Source organism: Podarcis muralis, chromosome 15 (genome assembly GCF_964188315.1).
Source record: "Podarcis muralis chromosome 15, rPodMur119.hap1.1, whole genome shotgun sequence".
Classification (NCBI taxonomy): domain Eukaryota; kingdom Metazoa; phylum Chordata; class Lepidosauria; order Squamata; family Lacertidae; genus Podarcis; species Podarcis muralis.
The window spans coordinates 23,152,719-23,176,328 of record NC_135669.1 but is presented as its reverse complement, the minus strand read 5'-3'; the positions used below and the strand labels follow the sequence as shown (position 1 = coordinate 23,176,328).

Below are 23,610 nucleotides of genomic sequence, written 5' to 3'. Positions count from 1 at the left end.
GGGCAGCGGAGTTAGGCTGTCTGGCGTCCCTCCACCTCCCGGGCTCCTGCCCATTTTGAGAGCCAGGCGTGAGAACAATGCAGAGCAGGCCTGAAGAGGAACAAAGGCAGGCTTCTTGCTGGGAAGTGGGAATCGTTGGCCTAATTTCTTCCTTCACCAGGCTCTGAACACAGTATGGTTGAGAGCAGGAGGAAGAGCAGGGTCGCAGAAGGCCTCTTTTCCATAGAACTGAGAAGCTGTCAGACCACTGGCCTATCCAGCTCATTTTGGTCTACACTGACTGCCAGCAGATCTCCAGAGTTCCAGGCAGGGGACATCCCTCCCTCCAACAACAATAGGAGATGTCAGGAGCTGAACTGGGGGCCTTCTGCATGTAAAGCAGATGCTCTATCAAACATAGTGCCTGCCAGATCTTGTTGGACCATGCACTGCCACCATGCAACATGGCCGAGGATCAGGGGTGGTGGGAGATGCAGCTCAAAATATCTAGAGGGCACCAAGTTAAAACCAAGGAATTGTAGAGCTGCAAGGGACCTCAAGGATCATCTAGTCCAACTCCCTGCAATGCAGGATCTTTTGCTCCTCGTGGGATGCATGTTAATCTGAATTTTAAATTGGTTTTTTCCCCTATTATGCTTTTACTGTAATTTTACTGGTGTTAGCCGCCTTGAGCCAGGGAGGGCGGGGTATAAATAAAATTATTATTACTATTATTATTATTATTATTATTAGAGTTTTTAGGGGGTTTTGAATGTTTTATGTAGTTTTTATGTAGTTTTATGTAGTTTTTATGTAGTTTCATGTAGTTTTTCAATTTCATTGTTCTGCATGGGACAATGACAATAAAGATATTGTATATTATTATTATTATTATTATTATTATTATTATTATTATTAGGCTCAAACCCACAACCCTAAGCTTAAGAGTCTCGTGCTCTAAAAGAGTTGGGTTCTGAACGGGGTTAACAATCCAAAACACAAAAGACAGACAAATGATTAAGAACATAAGACGAGCCCTGCTGGATCAGGCCAATGCTGTGTCTAGGCCAGTATCCTGGCTCACAGTGGCCAAGCAGATGCCTATAGGAAGTCCACAAGCAAGACCTTAGTGCACCAGCAGCACTCACCCCACCTGCAATTCCCAATAACTAGCATTCAGAAGTCTTACTGCCTCTGACTATGGAGACAGAGCACAGCCATCATGCCTAGTAGCCACTGAAAGCTGTATCCTCTGTGAATTTGTCCAGTTTCCCTTTTAAAGCCATCCAAGTTGGCGGCCGTCATTGCATCCAGTGGGAGGGAGTTCCACAGTTTAACTGCGCTCTGCGTGATCACCGAGGCACCTTCCCACACAGAGCATCCCGTTCGCAGGACACACACTCCCCACCCACAGAAAGAAAAGCAGAAATTGGGAGCCTTCGGCATGTGCATCCGTCAGTGATCTACTCGCCTGCTTGTTGGGATGGGTCTTGTCAAATCCCAAGATGAGGTTTGGGAGCCGGCTGTGCAAAAGCAGATCTGCCGCTTTGAACGGAATTGAGAAGCCCTGGATGGTGTTGCAGAAGTCCGTGGTAAGCCAGAGGTACTGAGTGAAGGCATCAACGAAGATGTACTGTAAAAGGAAAAGGAGGAAAGGGTAGGACAAAAAAATCAGTGGGTCTTCAAAAATCAGCACGCAGATCTTGGCAGAATTGTTTGGATGTGAAAGTTGCATACACACACAACAAAAAACAGTATGCCACTTTTTGTTACATTTTCACCAGTTTCTGTAGCCAGAATCCCTCACCGATACAATAAATTGTATTTTAAAACAGTGGTTCCAAATAAAAAAATCATCCACTGCCCTCTTGGTTCTACAAATTCATCCCCAGTGCTCCCTACCCTATTCAAAGCATTATTCAGAACAGCAGTTTGCCCAACCCATTAAAGAAGATAATAGCACAATAAAATTCAAAACGTGCAGTTTAGACCTTCCCTTAGGATCAGATGGCTGGGGGGACAGGCAGGTTATGGAGTTAAATGCTAGACTAGGCCTCCCTCCTTCAGTGGTGGAGATGACAAGCCTGGTGACTTCATTTCCGCAAGGCACCCATCAGCTTGGCTTGCAAAACTAGTTTAGGATTCACATCTGCCACAGAAGACAACTATACAGCCTTTGCTTTCGGTGAGAGAATTTTTGTAAAAAAACCAACGGAAGACTTTTGTTTTCTATTCTGCCCTCTCCCATCTCCCCACCGCAAAATAAGAAGCTACTCAGTCAGTTTTCTTGATCAAACGCAATCTGTAATCCTCAGGAGACAAATATTTTCCCTCGGCTACACGAACCCGTTAGCTGTTAGGTAAAAAGCTGTTTAGTTGCAGCGATTTCTACTGTTCTGTCTGAGCATGGCACACACTTAGACCTCTGAAGGCACGGCAGAGACGCTACATCACTGACCAAAACGGCGAAGCGAAGACTTCGCAGAGGTCAAAACAAGGAGATGGGGGAGGGAGGTTTGAGTTTAATTGACATTTTCTACACAAACCGAGAAGCTCATCCAAGGATGGAACTAGACATTACAAAACAAACCTCACAGCTGCTGCCAAAACTGGAAACCACAAGTACAGCTTCTCCTTCCATAACATCTACTTATCATAGCAGGGCCACATGGCCTCACAGGCAGGCTTCCAGGGGCCGTGTGCCTGGGGTGGGTGGGTCCAGAGGCAAAAGTGGGTGGAGCAATGGATGTGTCTCTTACCTTTACCACATTCACACCACACATTCAACACACGACAGGCATGGCTTTCTCCCAAAGGATCCTGGGAGCTGTCGATTGTTCATGGTGTTTAGAGTTGTAAGGAGACCCCTTTTCCTCTCACAGTGCTACAAGTTCCCAGAATTCCCTGGGAAGAAGGATTGTCAAACCAAATCAAGCACCACGCAGGAGATCTCCCCCCCCCCCCCCAATTAGGTGGGATCAACCATGTACCGTATTTTTTGCTCTATAGGACGCACTTTTTCCCCTCCAAAAATTAAGGGGAAATGTGTGTGTGTCCTATGGAGTGAATGCAGGCTCCTTGGCTTCATCAATAGCAACGCGAAGCCCCCGAAGCACAGAGGGAGCGTTCCCTCCGCGCTCCGGAGGCTTCGCGTTGCTTTCGCTGAAGCCTTTAGAGCGAGAGGGGTCAGTGCGCTAAAGGGGCGCTGAGCAGAGAGGGGGAGATTTTTTTTTTCTTGTTCTCCCCCTCTAAAACAAGGTGCGTCCTATGGTCGGGTGCATCCTATAGAGCGAAAAATACGGTAACCAGCCCAGAAAAGAGAAAGAAGCAAAGGTCAAAGCGGCGCAGGGGAGAGAAAGCGCCAAACACTTGCATTAGATCTTTTTCAAGGAAAAAATGTGGAACCTACCCTAGTTTCAACCCCAAAATATTTAGAACACCCTTATTTAAATCCAGGGGGTGTGCAGTTGAAATCCTTTGTTTACACATTCAAACAATTTCTAATTTCCTACCCTCTTGTTGTCAGCTGGGCTGTGGTAGAATTGAGCAATCACTGCTTGGCTGCTGTTCCCCGGGCCAAAATTGAATTTCTCCGATATCTTTTTAAAGGTTTTCCCGTAGTCGTAAGAAATATAAACCTGGCAAGGAAAGATGCTAATGTTACAAACTGCACACACACACAAAAAGACCGTTCCACCCCACCAAATCATGTGGTTCTTTAAAAAAAATTAATTAAAAAACCAAGGAATTTGGGATTTATTTTTCTTTACCAAGGCAAGAGGAAGGAGCTGCTATAGCACTGCAATGGAGGCTTCCTGGTGCAGAGCTATGGCGGCTGCCTCCTTGTATTAAGAACGATGTCAACTGAGCGTCCTCAGGCTTGCTCAGGAGACAGGACGGACTATTGCAGCTGCTCACCCTTAGCTGCAACAAATGGAAGAGGAGCAGGTCTGGGAGGGAGTAGGGAAGTGAGTTTGCAAATCAGGGAACAGGCTACCGTACAACAACAATCACTTGTTCCTGAAGGGCCATAGCTCACTGGTAGTGAGTATTTGTTTTGCATGCAGGTTCCAGGTTTGATCCCCAGAATTTCTGGGTATGGCTGGGAATTATTCCCTGTCTTGAACCCTAGACAGCAGCAAGCTAGATGGACCAGCTCAACAGACCAGCTTCCTCATTGTTCTTAAACAGTATTATTTTTGTCATATTTATACAGAGCCATTAAGCCATGGCAACTTACACAGAATAATGTAAGTGAACAAAAGGCAGGTCTCTGTGCCCTCGTGGAGCTTTCCAGCAACAGAGAAGGTGAGGGCAAATGTCATGTCTCTGGAACCTTTACTATTTGTTATACTGAGCTGATAAAACGTAATTACTTTGAAATTTGACCTTCTGGTTTCATTAAAGATTTCCGACTCCTCCCTGCCCACTCCCAGCTCCAAAACGAATGGTGTTGTGCAATCTATATGGGTGGTTCCTATAAAGGGGTCCTTTCCCCATTAAAGGTAAAGGGACCCCTGACCATTAGCTCCAGTCATGGCCGACTCTGGGGTTGCGGCGCTCATCTCGCTTTATTGGCCGAGGGAGCCGGTATACAGCTTCCGGGTCATGTGGCCAGCATGACTAAGCCGCTTCTGGCGAACCAGAGCAGTGCATGGAAACGCTGTTTACCTTCCTGCCGGAGCAGTACCTATTTATCTACTTGCACTTTGACATGCTTTCAAACTGCTAGGTTGGCAGGAGCAGGGACCGAGCAACGGGAGCTCACCCCGTTGCGGGGATTCGAACCACCGACCTTCTGATCTGATCTGCAAGTCCTAGGCTCTGTGGTTTAACCCACAGTGCCACTCGCGTCCCTAACAAGGAAACTTACAATAAACTAAATTGAGCCGTGCCTACAACAAGTACAAGTTAATATTCCCTAAAATTATTGGGGCACACTTTGGGGATAGCCTGAAACGGCTTTGATAGCTGCCTGCTTATCAAGGCCTATTTTATTATTTCATCTCATTACCATACTGTTTAATTGTGTGTGTGTGCTTTTTAAAAAACCCTCTAAAGTGGATTACATAAAGTATGCATTAAAATTACTAATCAGTCAGAACTTAAAAGCAATGACCCCAGAGTGAGGGGACCACAATATAAATTAAATCCATAGTTTAAAAGATATGCTATAAAATAAAATTACACGTAAAAATACATGTCAGCTTTACATAACTGGCTATACTTGCCTACATGAAGAAGATTTTAGCAGGGTGCCAAAAACAGTACAAAACAGAAATTAGGCACTAGTTGGAAACTGATTTGAGGGCTGGAGCATTAATCCATGCTAAGCAACTAACTGTGTCGAAGTTTGGTTATCTGTGTTATTTTCCACCTTAAACTTATTTAAAAACACAAAACACAAAACACACACACAGACATAATTACTTACATCACTTAACTTGGGGCCTAGGAAGGCTAAGCTATCACGGGCCAAAGCGACAATGACGTTGCTCTTCTCTCCAGCCCAGTGAACGACCATCTGGTTGTGGGAATCATTCAGGCTGACCTGGGGAAGCAGAAGAAAGAAAGAAAGAAAGAAAGAAAGAAAGAAAGAAAGAAAGAAAGAAAGAGTCTTGTTAAAAGAACGTCCAATGTGAGTTTCGTCACATTACAGCTGTATTCAGACTGCATTTTATCCCATTTTCATGACGTTTCCTTACCTGTTCTTCACATTTTATGTGATCTTTCGCCTGATGTGAAAGCCACTTCCAGAAATCTGGAGGAATCTAGCAAAAGTTTGGCCTCGGTTTGGTTTTGTTTCTGGAGGGGTGGGGGAATCTGTTTGCAACCTTGTTAACCCTGAAAATCTCTGGAGGCTGACATAATTTGAGGCAACATACCAACATACAGTTCTTTCCTGCCCTTCAAATTTCAGCACAGTCCGCCAGTGTACTGATCAAAAAGCCACAATTCCTAATCATAATCCTCACTAGCAAACAGGTTTAGGGGTTACGATTTCTCTGTAAAAGATTAAAACCAGAACTCTTAATTGAACCCAGAAACAAACTGGGAGTCAGGCTAACTAAAAACCAGCATTTGCAAGCAGCCGTTGTAGCTTCCAAACGGTCTTCTAGGGCAGCTCCAAGCAGAGGGTATTACAGCAGTCCAACTCGAGGCTAAATCAAGGCATGTACAACAGCGATGAGATCTTTTTTCGCCCAAGAAAGTGTGCAGCCTACACTGTTCGTCAAAAAATAATCTGATGCACAAAAGGAGGGAAGGGGGTCTTTACCAGGCAATTTCCCCACAAACTTTCTCATTTCCTAGGATTAAAAAAGAAAACAGAATAACGCGCCACTTCCCTGCTCTATTATCACTTCACTTCCTCTGGCTCCTGGCCATCCCTTTCCCACTGTTTATTCATCAAGGCATGTGCATCAGGAGACAGGGATTGTCTCCCATGAGGCAACTGCAAACCTGTTTGTTACATCATGTGGAAGGTGATGCTAAGAGAAGGCACTCTCGAGACAATGGGCTGCAGTCGACGAGCTCACCTCCCCTGAAGGACCGCACATTTCCAACCCTGCTTTTGCTAGAAGGCTTCCACTTAACGATTTAATTCCTTTTTCATTAAAAACCCGCAGCTGAACCACCTACGCTCTTCAGAAGTGGTACTGAGCAGAGCTCAAGTATTAATGCATGTTAAACACTCCAAACATTATGAATGATATCAAAGCCAAAAAGCTCTTTTCAAGGAAGAGCTGGGCTGCCGCTCAACGGTTGTGAGAACAAGCCCATAGGGGATGCTCTTGCCTTCTGGGTTACGTCAAGACAAGCAAACCTCGCTGAGGGTCTTTTGATGCTCGGCCTTGATCTCATCAGAAAGCTTTGCAATCAAGGAATAATGAGAACTGGAGTTCTGGTTCAAGCGGAGCTTTTGAGTTCCGAGCCTTATGACAAATGAAAAAATGAACACATCGCTACGTCTGGATGGTATCCACCTGAGAGCTCTTAAAAAAAAAAAAAAAAAAAACCTCAAATTAGATATTGCTAATCTTCTCACATAAATACGTAACTTCTCCAAAGATCAGCTGCTGTACCCAAGGTCTGGGAAATGGCCAGTGTAACCATGTTTAGAAGGGATCTCTTAGATCCAGGAGAGAAGGAGCCAGTACAGTCATACCTCGGGTTAAGGTTGCTTCAGGTTGAGCGTTTTCGGGTTGCACTCCACGGCGACCTGGAAGTAACGGAACTCGTTACTTCTGGGTTTCGCTGCCCGCACATGCGCAGATGCTCAAAATGACGTCGCGTGCATGCGCAGAAGTGGCAAATCACGACCTGTAGACACGATTTGCGTTCTCCTCAGGATGCGAATGGGGCTCCGGAACGGATCCCGTTCGCATCCAGAGGTACCACTGTACTGTCCCACACAAGTTGACGGGAAGTTTTAAAGATAAAATTACCAAGCGCATCTTATTTCTTTATTTGTAGAAGTATTTCTATCCTATGAAAATACCTATGCACTAGAACATGGGTTGGCAAACTAAGGCCCGGGGGCTGGATCTGCCTTATGGATCCGGCCCACGGACAGTCCGGGAATTGCCGCATGGATTGGCGTGGGGATTCTGATTGTTCGGGCTGCGTCATCCCCCCCCACACACACACACACATACACACACCGTGGCGGCGCCTCCTCCCTCCCTCCTCCTGGCTTCTCCCCACCCTGCCTAGAGGAGGAGGAAGGGGGCTGGGCTTTGTTGAGCTGCGATTGGCTGAGCACCAGTTTAAGCAGCCCCTCTCCGGAGCCAATCCTTTTGTGCCGCTCATCGTCCCTCCGCCGCCACCGCCGCTCACAAGGCACAGGTAAGCAGCCACTGGGGCTCATCCAGTGCTGTGGAGAAGGGAGGGAAGAGTCGTGGGGGGTGATCTTCAAAATATAGTCCGGCCCCCCACAAGTTCTGAGGGACAGTGGACCGGCCCCCTCCGGAAAAAGTTTGCTGGCCCCTGCACTAGGAGAATAAGTCTTGCAGAGTTAGAATCAGCATGGCTTCTGCAAAGGGAAGTCTTGCAACTGGAGTGTCAGTAAACATGTAGACTTGGGTGATGCAGTACTGAGAATTTTCAAAATCCTTTTGACAAGGTCACTCACCTGGGGCTCCTGAGTAAACTTAGTGGCTGTGGGATAAAAGGGAAGATTCTAGAATTTTAATTAAACTGTAAACCACCCTGTGATCTTTGGATGAGGGTTGGGATATTATTATTATTATTATTAGTCTGCATTGTGTAAATAATATCTTCCTTTTGTCCTGAATCTACTAATGGTCTGTTTCACTCTCTTAACTAGAAAGCCTGGCTCCCCACCACATCAGCTGCCTATATATCCCACTATTATAGTACATCCACCAAACACACACACATACACACCAAAAAAAACCATGTGCATTGCTGCCTCTTGATCTGACCCATGGCAGGGTTGTTTTAAACACAGCAAATGTCAAGACCAATCATTATTTTGCTGCTTCAAGGCCTTGGGCCAAGATGTCTCTTGAGGTGTCTTCCAACTCGACGATTCTACACTTCTAATTTATTTATGAAGATGCCTGTCTGCCATTTAAAGAAAGAAAAAGAAAAAATTATGGGCTCTTATGTTGGATGGGGGAGAGAGGGAGAATCTGTGTGCATAGGCTCAGTTGCACTCATTCTGTCTGTTGCTTGTGTCTGTCCCAGATCCTAAACCAGCCGGTCACCCTGCTGCTACATCAGGTCAACACAACCGCTCAAGGGAATCCTAACACTCACATGGAAAAGAGAGAGAGCGATAGACATGGTGCGTGTGTGCCCATTAGCCAGAAAGAGTAGCAGAGGAACAAAATTACCAGAAAGGAAGGATTAAAGGAATTTGAAAACCATGTAAATTAGTTAAGGAATATTTGCAGAACACTCTTGCAGTAATTATATATAGATATATACAGATGATACACACACATCTCTATTACACTGCCTAACAAAACAGAAATTCTGAAGTCTTATAGCATGATGCTTCGGCTTCTGAAATATATATAAATACATTTGCTTTGAGGACTCCTCCAGTTGGGAAATGTTGTCAAATTCTAAGAAGCCCACTTCAACAAATAACACAGCAGGGCTCTTCTTTAGGTTCCTGTGAGCTGTGAGACAAAATGCATCTTTCCACAGGAGAGATTTGCAAGCCCCTATTTTTTATTTACCATTCATTACATCGTGTGCAAGCGCAGGAAGTGTGCCTTCCTGTTTCTTCTTGAACCTGTGCATATGAATTAATGTCTGTACCAGTAACCTCCCCTACGTAAGAAGGAGAAAGAAACCGAAACAGATCTTGACAACTCAACCACTTCCCAGCATGGCACACTGTCAACAGTAAGGGAAACTAAGCGAACAGAGGAGCATGTGCTAAAAATAAATCCATCTGGAGTGCAAATATTATCACAGGATTAAAATCTCCCCCATAGCATGATTGCAGGGAAACCAGGTCTGTTTCCCAGAAAGCGTGGATCCTGGCCCCCTTTCAGTGAGGGATGGAAGTAGTACCGTATTGGCCTGAATACAAGCCACACTTTTTTCCCCTTCCATATTCTGACCGTGAAAAGTTAAAAAGTATGGCTTATATTCGCCACCTTACAAAAATTGGGTTGGAGCCACAGGCTTGCCCCTGGGTGTTGCCTGGTTTTGGCTGGGCTGGCTCCCTGAGAGGGAGCCAGAAGGAGGTGAGGAGGAAGGAAGTGAAGAGCGAGAGTGAGAGAGCGAGGTCTGCTAGGAGGAGGAACAGGAGATCCAGCTGGTGTGCTGCGACTGGCGCTAGCCCGAGATGCTGCCTGGCTTTAGCCCGCCGAGGGGCGCTTTGGGGGGCCATGGTGGTGCTGACCCTCTGGAAGCGCTGCCGCCTGCCGCCACTGCTGAAGAATAATAGTAATAATAATTATTAATAATAATAATAATAATGTCCCAGCTCCTGCCCACCTAGCAGTTCGAAAGCACTCTTAAGTGCAAGTAGATAAATAGGGACCGCTTTCTAGCGGGAAGGTAAACGGCGTTTCCGTGTGCGGCACTGGTGCTGGCTCGCCAGATGCAGCTTAGTCACGCTGGCCACGTGACCCGGAAGTGTCTTCGGACAGCGCCAGCTCCCAGCCTCTTGAGAGAGATGAGCGCGCAACCCTAGAGTCGGTCACGACTGGCCCTGATGGGCAGGGGTACCTTAATAATAATAATACAATGGTACCTCTGGTTAGTGATGTATGGAAGTGAGAGCTGGACCATAATAGTGATGTATGGAAGTGAGAGCTGGACCATAAAGAAGGCTGATCACCGAAGAATTGATGCTTTTGAATTATGGTGCTGGAGGAGACACTTGAGAGTCCCATGGACTGCAAGAAGATCAAACCTATCCATTCTGAAGGAAATCAGCCCTGAGGGCTCACTGGAAGGACAGATTGTGAAGAGACTCCAATACTTTGGCCACCTCATGAGAAGAGAAGACTCCCTGGAAAAGACCCTGATGTTGGGAAAGATGGAGGGCACAAGGAGAAGGGGACGACAGAGGACAAGATGGTTGGATAGTGCTCTCAAAGCTACCAGCTTGAGTTTGACCAAACTGCGGGAGGCAGTGGAAGACAGGAGTGCCTGGTGTGCTCTGGTCCATGGGGTCACGAAGAGTCGGACACGACTAAGCGACTAAACAAGGCAAAAAGAGTAGTGTGAAAGCACATGCCTGGTGTCAACAGGCAGGGAGTTCCACAGTTTCCCCATCTCTGCCAAAACCAGTCTGGGCTCCAGATACTGGAAGCACCAGAAATGACTTTTTCAGTTCTGACCCTAACACTGTGTGCCTGCCCTAAAGGGATGACGAACTGTTGCCCCAACAACAACAACAACAACAATAAATTTATACCCCGCCCTCAACAACAACAATAATAATAAATTTATACCCCGCCCTCCGCAGCCAGAGGGCTCAAGGCGGCTAACACCAATAAAATTTCAGTGGAAACATAATAAGAAAAAAGAAAAAGAAAAAAACAATTTAAAATACAGGTTAAAATGCCATTTAAAATGCAGCTTCATTTTAAAAGTCAAAACCGTAAGGGGAGGTGCTGCCTCCTTGGCCCCCCTTGGCCCCCGCTCCTCCTCAGGTATTGTCTTTTTTTTTTCCTTTAATTTTAAATGTGCGGCTTATATTTGGGCCAATGCGGTAGCTGAGCCTCAATACCAACTTCACCCAAGGAGTGTAATTGTCTTAGAACACAGACAGGCAACATGGTGCCTGTGAACTGTGTGACATTGGACTGCAACTTCCATCAGCCCCAGCCAGCTTGGCCAATGGTCATAGAAGATGGGAGCCCAGCTCAGGTCCTGCTCCTGTGCCTCCCATAGGCATCTGTTTGGCCAATGTGAGAACAGAATGCTGGACCAGGTGGGTCGTTGGCCTGATCCAGCAGGGCTCTTCTTACGTTCTTAGAGAGTTGGAATCCAACATCTGGAAGGTACAGCTGGGAAGAGAGACTGGTTGCTAAACCACTCTGTGAACTGTAGCTCTGTGGTGTCTCCTAACCCCTCTCAGCATTTGAAGAAACTATAGTTCCCATGATTCTTGGGTGGGGGGGAGCCATGGCTGCTTAGAGCGGTATCATTCAGGTGTATACCATACTTCCCATATCACTGGGGGATTGTAAACAGCATAACAGGAAAATTCAGTATACTTAGATCTATGGGGTGGGTCTGGAGGCTGCAGCACAGTGCAGAATGCAGCAGCTAGGGTGCTTTGGGGGAGGAAACTTCCACCAGCATATAGTATCTGTGGGGTCTCTGCTGGCTGCCAATCTGCTCAAGGCTTTAGTACCAGCTTTTGAGGGAAAGGCCAAAGCTCAGTGGCCCAGGTAACAGTAGTAGTAGTAGTAGTTGTTGTTGTTGTGGCCCAGGTAACAGTAGTAATAGTAGTAGTAGTAGTAGTAGTTGTTGTTTTATTTATACCCCGCCCATCTGGCTGGGTTTCCCCAGCCACTCTGGGCGGCTTCCAACAGAACACTAAAATACAATAACCTATTAAACATTAAAAGCTTCCCTAAACAGGGCTGCCTTCAGATGTCTTCTAAAAGTCAGATAGTTGTTGTTCTCTTTGACATCTGGTGGGAGGGCATTCCACAGGGTGGGTGCCACTACCGAGAAGGCCCTCTGCCTGGTTCCCTGTAACTTGGCTTCTCGTAGCGGGGGAACCACCAGAAGGCCCTCAGCGCTGGACCTCAGTGTCCGGGTAGAACGATGGAGGTGGAGACACTCCTTCAAGTATACTGGACCGAGGCCGTTTAGGGCTTTAAAGGTCAGCACCAACACTTTGAATTGTGCTCGGAAATGTACTGGGAGCCAGTGTAGGTCTTTCAAGACCGGTGTTATATGGTCTCGGCGGCCACTCCCAGTCACCAGTCTAGCTGCCGCATTCTGGATTAGTTGTAGTTTCCGGGTCACCTTCAAAGGTAGCCCCACATAGAGCGCATTGCAGTAGTCCAAGCGAGAGATAACTACAGCGTGCACCACTCTGGCGAGACAGTCTGCGGGCAGGTAGGGTCTCAGCTTGCGTACCAGATGGAGCTGATAAACAGCTGCCCTGGACACAGAATTGACCTGCGCCTCCATGGACAGCTGTGAGTCCAGAATAACTCCCAGGCTGCGCACCTGGTCCTTCAGGGGCACAGTTACCCCATTCAGGACCAGGGAGTCCTCCACACCCGCCCACCTCCTGTCCCCCAAAAACAGTACTTCTGTCAACCTCAATCCTAATCATTTCCAGGCAACAAAAACCCAGCTGCCAGTCAGTGTAGACAATACCAAGCTCAACAGAACAATGGTTCAACTCAGTACTAAAGCAGCTTCCTATATTAAATCCTATACAGCTCAGGACCAAGTTACTTGAGAGATTGCCTCACCCTTTATATGCTAGCAGGCCACAGCTTTCTGCAATGGAGTTTCTCCTTCAAGGTCCTAAAAAAATATCAGAAGCCTGCTCCACCATAAATCTGAGCAGGGCCTACTGAGAGGCCTACTGAGAGGCTGGGATAAAGCAGGTACCCACTATTTGTCCTTTCCGGAAACAATCGAAGCCGTTTTAGATTCTACAAGTTTTTTTTCCAGCTGGGTGAATAGATCTCTGCCTCAGGTGTTGTTGTTAAACCTATCTGTAGTTCTCATTTTCTGCACTTTTAAAAAAGATATTATTAGTTGCTTTTATGCAAATTGCCTTGAGGTCAATGTGGAAGGTGATTCACAAACTGATGACATAAATAAATCCAATCCCTGGCATCCCTAGGTAGGAATGTCGAGCTCCTGCCTGGAACCCTCGAGGTCTGCTGCCAGTGAGTGTGGACAATATTAAACCAGATTGACCAGGAGTCATCGGCTGAGAGCTTAATCACCAAATGTGAAATAACTACGCCAGGTCCCAGTTCAAAAGACATGATGCAGCCATACATCACCATAGGTTTGGAACGAAAGGACTCCTGGATTCCTGCCTCAAGACCTTTCTTAAGTACCGTATTTTTCGCTCTATAAGACGCACCAGACCACAAGATGTGCCTAGTTTTTGGAGGAGGAAAACAAGAAAAAAAATATTCTGAATCTCAGAAGCCAGAACAGCAAGAGGGATCGCTCCACAGTGAAAGCAGCAATCCCTCTTGCTGTTCTGGCTTCTGGGATAGCTGCGCAGCCTGCATTCGCTCCATAAGACACATTTCCCCTTACTTTTTAGGAGGGGAAAAGTGAGTCTTATAGAGCAAAAAATACGGTAACTGCATGCTGCAGAACATACCTGGAAGCCTCCCAAGCCACCTTCTCAACACTGGATTGATCAAATTTGAGAGCCTAACTAGCATTCTGTGCAAAGCTGCTCAGCAAAGTGCAACAAGCAAGGAATTATCAAAGGTATTGCAGCCCCGCGGTTCCATTTATCACCCGTGTAGGAGAGCGGAAGTTTCTGACCACATCCCAGTTGAGTTCAGATGCCAACATCTTACGTGATTCAGGGACATTCAAACTTTGCAGAACTCCATTAACATTTCTTTAGAGCTGCTTTATTCTAATTGTTCCGCCCATTATATACTAAGGACCATAATCAGTGACAGGCCCTCATCCCTTAATTAGTGGTTTTATTGCTTTGTTCTCTGTGTTCTTCCGTAGTTATTTCAAAATATAATTCCACGTTTCTTAAATATAGCAACTGCTGGTGTTGATGGTTAAAGCCTTAGATCAAGGATAGCTCACCTCTGGCCCTTCAAATGTTGCTCAGTGACAGCACCAATCATCCCTGACTATTGGGCTACTGCCAGTCTGTGTAGACAATATTGATCTAGACTGGCCAATGGTCTGACAGTATAAGGCAGGCATATGGGTACCTGCATCTTGAGAGAAGAGCCCCAGCCCAGGAGTGGGGTATCTGCTTCATATACTGTATAGAATGTCTTTGGTTCAAACCACAGCATCTCCAACCCCTGCCTGACACCCTGGAGAGCTGCTGCCAGTCAGTGCAGACAATACTGAGTTAGTTGGACCAATAGCCTGGCTCAGTATTATTAATTTTATTTCACTATTATATAATTGAAATTCATTTATCAATAGCCTTCTAAACTTCTGTATCAATGTGATTCACACATAAGATACTCAAAAACACAAACAACAAATAGATTTAAACAAGACTTAAAACTCTAACAAATAGACCCTCGTGGTACAGACTCATTTATCCAGCTGGGGGGAAAATGTATTCATTTGTTTCCAAAAAGGGCAGAAACTGCTTGATCGTAATAAAAGCTCAAAGCTGTTTACAAAAAGAAAATAATAATAAAGGTATTAGTTTTTTTAAAAACAACTTTTAAAAACAGCTATTTAAGGCAACTTAAACTGATGGAATACGCGCAGCTTGCACTTATAGAATAAGAGAACAAGAAGAATGCAAGTTTAAAAAAGACTGGAAAATGTTTACTGAATATATAGGTGAAATTTGTGTTTATTTTAAAATGCTGGTAGCATTAAGATAAATTCAACAGTGTAAATAAGTTTTGATGGATGTAACAATGGATTACTGAATTGTTTGGTTTATGTAAAATATGCAGGGATGTATAGTATGGTATGCAAAATGAACCACGGAAAGAAAAGAAGGGAAGTCATTGATTTAAGGTTGTTTAAATGAATATTTTGAAATGTAATTTAGAAAATTTAATAAAAAATTTTTTTTTTAAAACCGCAGCTACTTAAAACATTCAAAAAATAATTTAAATCAACGATAAGTTAAAGACCATATTGAAACACATTATACTTGTCTGGATAGACTTGCTGAAACAATGATGTTTTTAGCAGGGGCCAAAAAGAGTGACAGCAGTCACGAAATTAAAAGACGCCTGCTCCTTGGGAGAAAGGCGATGGCAAACCTAGACAGCATCTTAAAAAACAGAGACATCACCTTGCCAACAAAGGTCCGTATAGTTAAAGCCATCGTTTTCCCAGTAGTGATGTATGGAAGTGAGAGCTGGACCATAAAGAAGGCTGATTGCCGAAGAATTGATGCTTTTGAATTATGGTGCTGGAGGAGACTCCTGAGAGTCCCATGGACTGCAAGAAGATAAAACCTATCCATTCTTAAGGAAATCAGCCATGAGTGCTCACTGGAAGGACAGATCCTGAAGCTGAGGCTCCAGTACTTTGGCCACCTCATGAGAAGAAAAGACTCACTGGAAAAGACCCTGATGCTGGGAAAGATGGAGGGCACAAGGAGAAGGGGACGACAGAGGACGAGATGGTTGGACAGTGTTCTCGAAGATTCCAGCATGAGTTTGACCAAACTGCGGAAGGCAGTGGAAGACAGGAGTGCCTGGCATGCTCTGGTCCATGGGGTCACAAAGAGTCGGACACGACTAAACGACTAAACAAGGCAAAAAGAGTAGCGTGAAAGCACATGCCTGGTGTCAACAGACAGGGAGTTCCACAGTTTCCCCATCTCTGCCAAAACCAGTCTGGGCTCCAGATACTGGAAGCACCAGAAAGGACTTTTTCAGTTCTGACCCTCACACTGTGTGCCTGCCCTAAAGGGATGACGAACTGTTGCCTTTTGCAAGGCTGGCCAAGACCAACACGTTTCACAAGACATCCAACAATTGATTCCTATCAACTGCTCTTTGGGGGAATAGCTGGTTGCAATTTTGATGAAGTGCTGTGGGTTTTCTTTATGCTGCATGGTTTTATATCCCATATCAAATGTTAAGCAATCGCTTGTTACCTTGTGGGTGTTTTAAAACACAGGCCAGAAGGATTCAAATGTTTTCACACATGGAAACAAACAAAAATAAGCTTAGAAGCTGGTCACTTTTCCCTTTCAATTGTACAGGTGAGGATTTTCTTCTCATAGGAACCTCAAAAAGGAGCTGAGCACAAGAGTCCTCTCCCCTCCTGCCTTTTCCAGCAAGTGGCGGTCAGAAACATGTGACAGAGAAAGCCATCATGCTTAACCACTGATGTCATGCTTGCAAGATGCTCGCATGACAGTCTGCATCTGTATTAGATTTTTTAAAAGACATTTTTATGGTATTAGCATTTGTTTGCCACCCTGGGCCCCTATGAAACAAAGGGTAGGAGATACTTTAATCATAAATAAATCATAGAGTCTTAAGAGCTGGAAGGGACCCCAAGGGACATCTAGTCCAACCCCCTGCAATGCAGGAATCTCAAATAAAGTATCTATGAAAGATGGCCATCCAACCTCTGCTTAAAAACCTCCAAGGAAGGAGAGTCCACCACCTCTCGTGGGAGTCTGTTCCACTGTCAAACAGCTCTTAGAGTCAGAAAGTTTTTTTTCCAAATTTTTAGTCGGAATCTCCTTTCTTGTAACTTGAAGCCATTGGTTTGAGTCCTACCCTCCACAGCAGGAGAAAACAAGCATGTTTCTTCTTCCACGTGACAGCACTTAAGATATTTGATGGCTATCATATCTCTTCTCAGTCCCTTCTTTTCCAGGCTAAATACACCCAGCTCCTTCAAGAGCTCCTCAAAAGGCTAACTGTAGTTTGCTTTCACTCATGCTAAACCAACCTTTCAAATACACTGGCTTCTCCACACACACACACACACACACACACACACACACACCATGACCAAAACTTTAATTTTCATCCTGTCCTCTGTTCCTATCAATATCTGTAACCCTGAACAAGACAGCTTATTACAAGCCATGTCATATAGTCCATCCAGGGTCATCCATTGCTTCCTTCTCCTTGTATCCATACACCTCTCATCAATGCTGCAAGTCATGTATATCTTCCCATACACATAAAAATGTAAGGCTGTCATCACGCAGTCCCCCATTGGAGGTTCTGTAGTGCCACATCACGATCAGTGGGGTTGGCGAGCAGCGCAGGCTGAGGTGGCAGCCCCATGTGCGTGCGTGCATGTCACATATATTTCGACAGTGTGATAGACAGCACTCAGAAGCTTGCAACACAATGACGCCTCAACACCCACCCTGATATTTATACTTAGCTCCCAGAAGATTCAGCCTGCCGGAGGTGTTTTCAAGCATTCATTCAGCTGTTAATTAATCACCTGTTCGTGACTCAGACAATGTGGTTGGACTCAGTTGCCCCAGGAACAGCTTTCCTTAATGGAGCCGCCCTTAAGAAGTAAACAGGAGCTGGAAGCAGGTGTTTTGCTGCTGGTAACGTTAACCCTGCACTGAGCGTAGCATGCAGAAGAGATTTGTTCTGCTCAGCCTCTCTCATCTCTACTTGTAGGAAGCCTCAATACAAAACCAGTTTCTTTCATACAAGAGATATGAACACCAGCACTTCTCTTTCCAGTTTTATTCCAATTGGGGAGCAGGGGACACCCCCAGGCAGATAGGATTGACACTACAGTGGTACCTCTGATTAAGAACTTAAATTTGTTCCGGAGGTCTGTTCTTAACCTGAAACTGTTCTTAACCTGAGGTACCACTTTAGCTATTGGGGCCTCCCGCTTTCTGTTCTCATCCTGAAGTAAAGTTCTTAACCCGAGGTACTACTTCCAGGTTAGCGGAGTCTGTAACCTGAAGCGTTTGTAACCCAAAGCATTTGTAACCCGAGGTACCACTGTAATCCCAAATGCTTGGAGCAGACAACAGGCTATCTTGCTACCAAGCCTGCATCTCAGCTATTCCTCTTTGTATAGAGATCCTGGCAAACTGATTTATAATACTCAGCCCTTCTGCAATGCTTCAGAATTGAGAGCATTTCACATAAACTGTTTCAGCAACCCTTAACCACAATTGTGTAAGGCAGGCCAGTTTTATTCGCACTGCCAGTCGATGCTGAGAGAGTTATGTGCGGCTTTGCGAGTTCGCAGCAGAGGCAAGACCCACCAGAGGGACTGCTCAGTCGGTAGAGAACGAGACTCTTAATCTCAAGGTCGTGGGTTCAAGCCCTACATTGGGCAAAAGATTCCTGCATTGCAGGGGGTTGGGACTAGATGATCCTCGTGCTCCCTTCCAGTTCTACCATCCTATGAGTCTACAATGCAAATTTCAGCATCTAAACCCAAAACACGACCATCTCTTTCAGTAATATACTTGATGTTCTGTCAAGGGTGGAGAACCTTTTCCCACCGGAGGGCCACATTTGTTTTCATTTATTTGTTGTTACATCTTTATCTCGCCTTTCCTCCGTGGTGTACATGGTTCCTCTCCTCTCCCTTTTTAGCCTCACAACAACCCTGAGAGGCAGGTTACGGTCAGAGGCTGTGACTGGCCCAAGGTCACCCCATGAGCTTTGTGGCCCAGTGGGGATTTGAACCCTGGTCTCCCAGGTTCGGGGACTCATTCCAGCCAAGCCAAAGCACTCGAGGAAGATACAGACAGAGTCAGTGAAGAGTACGGCCTACTGAGGGGTACGGCCTGAGCATAGCTGTCAACTTACAGATTTGAAAATAAGGGACCAGCAGCCTTGAAAATAAGGGACCAGCAGCCAAAATAAGGGACCTGCAGCCTCACCTGTTCCAGGCACTCCAGTCTTCCTGTCCTCCTGCAGTCTGGTCAAACTCATGCTGGTAGCTTCGAGAACACTGTCCAACCAACTTTGTAACCAGAGGTTCAACTGAATAGAATCTGAATCACATGCACCACAAGGCCTATGCAGTCTCAACTTAAGATGGCTCCCCGGCCTGGCTTTGCACTGCAAAGTTTGCAGCAGCACGTGCAACAAAATGGCGTCCAGCATTCAAAAAACCCCTCAGCTTGCATTAACTAGCCACACACAAGGCATGCAAGCTCCACCCCCCAGTCGTTCTTAGACTTCTTATTGGGTGAGCAACACAGCCAAGCAACACAGTTGGAGCCTCCCTCCTCCCTGGCCTGCAGGGAGGGAGGGAGAGGAGCTGCTTCCTTTGAAATTTAAGGGACATCATTTAAGGGACATTTAAGGGCGCTGGAATAAGGGACTGTCCCTTCAAATGAGGGACACTTGACAGCTATGGGCCTGAGAAGAGTCCTAGGGGTCAGACAGAGAAGCCTGGGGAGCCATGTTTGGCTCTTAGGCCTGAGGTTTCCCCCAGCCCCAGTGTATGCGATGCAATGAAGCAAATTGTGTTTTCACAAAGAAGCAGCTTCAGCCGAAAGGGTCAGAACAGATTTGAAGATGTGGACACAAGAAGGTTTCAGACCTCCTTCAGGTTTCGAGGAGGGAACTGACGCGTGTGCCTTTCGCAAAACCACAATGTGAATCTGGCGCCGCCAAATCATGCAGTAGGACTGAATAAGGAAACTAGAAGCAGGAGAGAACGACAAGCAGCAGAAGCCACAAGACACCAGCCTCTTTGAACTCGAAAACCACCTTCACAAACCCAAACCCAATAAACGCCTTCACTGGATTTCTTTTTGTGTGTGTGTGTGTGATGAGTCAATAAAATCTGGGCTTCCTGGCTTCTCCCCCCCCCCCCCCCACAAGACCACAATGCCCAAATTTATGTCTTAATCCCCATCATGTTGAGGAGGCCGGGTTTATTTGAGTCATAAAACTCTGAAAGGCTGACTTGTAAATAGCTATTTTCCCTGTAATGAATCAGGCCTGGCAGAACGAAATGAGGTGGACAGAGCACGAGGCTCCAGAATGAACTGTGCAACGGGGAACAGGGCAACGGGGAAGGATCTGTGAATGTTTGCGCATCAAAAAATGGCCTAGGGTTGGTTTATTTCTTACTGGCAGGGAGTTTTGCTACCTGGGGAAGCAGCTGCAAGCAGTGCAGTCCTGTCACCCATGTTGCGACACTCTTTTATCGTTCCATCTCTGTGGATTGGTTCTATGTACACTGCTCAGAAATGCAAATAATTAAGTGGTGTGTGTGTGTGTGTGTGTGTGTGTGTGTGTGTGTGCGCATGTGTGTCTGTGTCTGTCTGAAATAAATAAATGCCATCTAGATTAAGGCAGTAACATTACTGAAAGGAAAGGCTACAGTTCAACGGTAAAGAACACTCCTCACGTGCAAATCCCTCACATCTCTAGGTAAGTCTGAAATAGACTTCTGCAAGAAATCCCGGACAGCCGCTGCCTGTCAGTGTAGACCAGGGTTCCCCAACCTTGGCTCTCTAGCTGCTTTTGAACTACAACTCCCATCATTCTAGCAGGACCAGTGGTCAGGGGTGATGGGAACTGTAGTCCAAAAACTGCTGTAGGCCCAAGTTTGGGAAACCCTGGAATACTGCCCTAGATGGACCCAATGGTCTGCCTTGGGGTCCATTCAGACATAGGGATAATTGTGTCACTTTTCCTGATTTTAATGCTAGTGCTTCTGTTCCATTTTCTAGCGTTCCTTTCACACTGCGGTACCTGTTGCATTATGGAACTGTGGCCTTTTGTCCAAGAAATAAGCATTTCACAATGAATTTCATTCACATCAGTGGACATGGTGCGATACAACAATGGAAGCCACTGGACAACATCGCTGCTACTCCCCCCCCCCCCCCGTTTCTGCACATGCCTGCTTCTGTTCCCCCATGAAAACAGCAGGGAACATCTATATGGCAGAATACCCCCCACCAAAATTCATCACTTTAATAACTGACATTTTCTGGGTTAAGGGGGCTGCAAACTGATTTTTCTTTTTCTGGAACCTAATAACACAGAAATGAGCACTGAATGTGTGCTATGTACAGTTAGTTTTCTGCATGTGGATTTTACGTTGTGAGAAAGCTCAAATATAGCAGTTAGGGAAACGGAATGGAATAAACTGCTGTGTGAATGTAGCCTTAGGTTAAGGCAGTTTTCCGGGCTTCTAACATCACAGGGCTGTCAGCCCATCTGCACAAGCCACCAGCTTGTTTTAGAATTACCGTCCGTAGCCAGTTCCACCAGACTGGCAGAACAGAATTAATCCACATGCTGCCCGAAGTCTAAATGCTGGGGGGGGAATACGCCGTTGCATAACAAATCCACCCTGGTTCTGAACGGCTGAGCTGCGGCTTTCCTCTTTTTGTTCTAAGGAGAAGGGGGCGGGGAGGCAGAACAGAAGCATCGCCTGAATGCCGTTCCATAAACCAACCTTAGTGAAACTTCACCTGCCAGGTTCCAGCGTGAAAGCAACTATTTCAAGGCAAGAGCTACGTTACACCCCCTCTCCTCTCTCCAGCGAGGCCTTCGTGTGCATTAGGAGGAGACTGGGGGGCGGGGAGGACAACCATACGTCAACAGACACAAAAAGGCCATTCTCGTTGTTCTGCCAACCTCCGGCAAGAGACAGGAGATGTGCCAGTCGCTTCACCCTCATCGGTATGGCAAGCATTGCAGGACAGACTGTGGGACCTAGAATTGGCTGGCTCTTCTTCATTCTCCTATTGAGAACAATTCCTTCACCCCCTCGACAAGTGATCTGCATTAGCAAATCATGTTCCATCTGTAGCAATGTACACTTAAGGCTAACTAAGATTGCTCTAAGATTGCAGCCTTTCCCCGCAGGTGGAGAGGGTCTTTCAGGGTTACCTAGAACCCCTTTAATGCCTTTTCAGTGCTGGCACAACTCTCTAACCCCCATGGAGGGGAAGGGACTTCGCCCTGGAGATCTTAAACCTTAAGAGGCGAGTTACAAAAGATTACAGTGGTACCTCGGGTTACATACACTTCAGGTTACAGACACTTCAGGTTACAGACACTTCAGGTTACAGACTCCGCTAACCCAGAAATATTACCTCGGGTTAAGAACTTTGCTTCAGGATGAGAACAGAAATCGTGCCGCAGCGGTGCAGCGGCAACGGGAGGCCCCATTGGCTAAAGTGGTGTTTCAGGTTAAGAACAGTTTCAGGTTAAGAACAGACCTCCGGAACGAATTAAGTACTTAACCCGAGGTACCACTGTACAAATAAATATCAAAATCTGCTTTCAAATCACAGTTCTTGAAGCCTTAGCCTTAACCACAGTTTGTTCGGCCCAATGCAAGCGCAATGCTAAACAGTCCCAGCCACCATGGCCAATTCTCAGGAATGGTAGGAATTATAACCCTACAACTTCTGAGGGGTCAGCAACTCCCCACCCCTCCTAAGACTGTAGAACTGAAAATATTCTTGCCCTGATTTGTATCATGATTAATACCCAGTCTTTCCCCCAGACTGGGACTCAAGGCAGCGTACACTAATTAAAACGTCACCGATAAAACACAGAAAGCTAAAAACCTATAAAAGATCGTTGCAATTAAACTCTAAAAGAACAAAAATGTCACTACTGAAGCCCTTTCCCTTAAAAAGGAATACCGTAGCCTTCACCTGCTGGTGGAAGCAGAACAAGGAGGGAGCCAGTCTAGCTTCTCTAGGCAGGGACTTCCAAAGTCTGGGTGCAACCACCAAGAAGGCCCTCTCCCACATCGCCACCAAGAGTGCCTAAAAGGGTAGCAGGACTGAGGGAAGGGCCTCCCCTAAAGATCTCAGAGCCTGGGCAGGTTTGTAGGGGAGAATACAGCCCTGCAGATAGCCAGGACCTATGTTTTTCCCCAGTCTCCATTTCCTTTTCCTTTCTCTGTGGTGTACGTAGCATCTGGTTCTAGGTTAGCGGGTCACTAAGGATGGCAGATAAATTAAAGTATGTGAGGTTGTTGCGGTTGTTTTGCATTTTAATGAGAAACTAGCAAATTCACACTTATCAATCCAATACACAAGCCGAAACACTTTCACTATCCTCAAAATTCGCATTTTTGTTCTTCTACTAACCAATGTGTAAACAAACGCATATGTTAGGGGGAAGTCTGCAAAAAAGGGGCTATACATTAGAGAAAGTAACATGCAAACATATGTTATGACTGCTCATTCTTTGCAAAGTGCTGCAGACATGGAAGATGATGCTTTTCATCCATGCTAAAATGAGCTACCCCAGCCCGCCCCCACTGAGTCACTACTAAACTTCTTTTGAATAGCTTGAATTGTTTCAAATTACAGAGGTACCTCAGGTTACATACGCTTCAGGTTACATACACTTCAGGTTACAGACTCTTCTAACCCAGAAATAGTACTTCGGGTTAAGAACTTTGCTTCAGGATAAGAACAGAAATCGTGCTCCGGCGGCGCGGCGGCAGCAGGAGGCCCCATTAGCTAAAGTGGTGCTTCAGGTTAAGAACAGTTTAAGGTTAAGAACGGAC

The 23,610-nt window shown here is 45.9% G+C and overlaps 1 protein-coding gene across 1 annotated transcript in view; it reads right to left on the bottom strand.

Moving 5' to 3' along the window:
- The window catches only part of SORL1 (sortilin related receptor 1), a 110,794-nt gene that overhangs the window by 73,130 nt on the left and 14,054 nt on the right, over nt 1-23,610 (bottom strand). The window contains exons 2-4 of the mRNA XM_028707291.2: nt 5,414-5,530; nt 3,492-3,617; nt 1,451-1,612 (exon numbers count right to left, since the gene is read on the bottom strand). Of these exons, the coding sequence (XP_028563124.2) occupies nt 1,451-1,612; nt 3,492-3,617; nt 5,414-5,530 (405 nt within the window). The remainder of the gene's footprint in view (nt 1-1,450; nt 1,613-3,491; nt 3,618-5,413; nt 5,531-23,610) is intronic.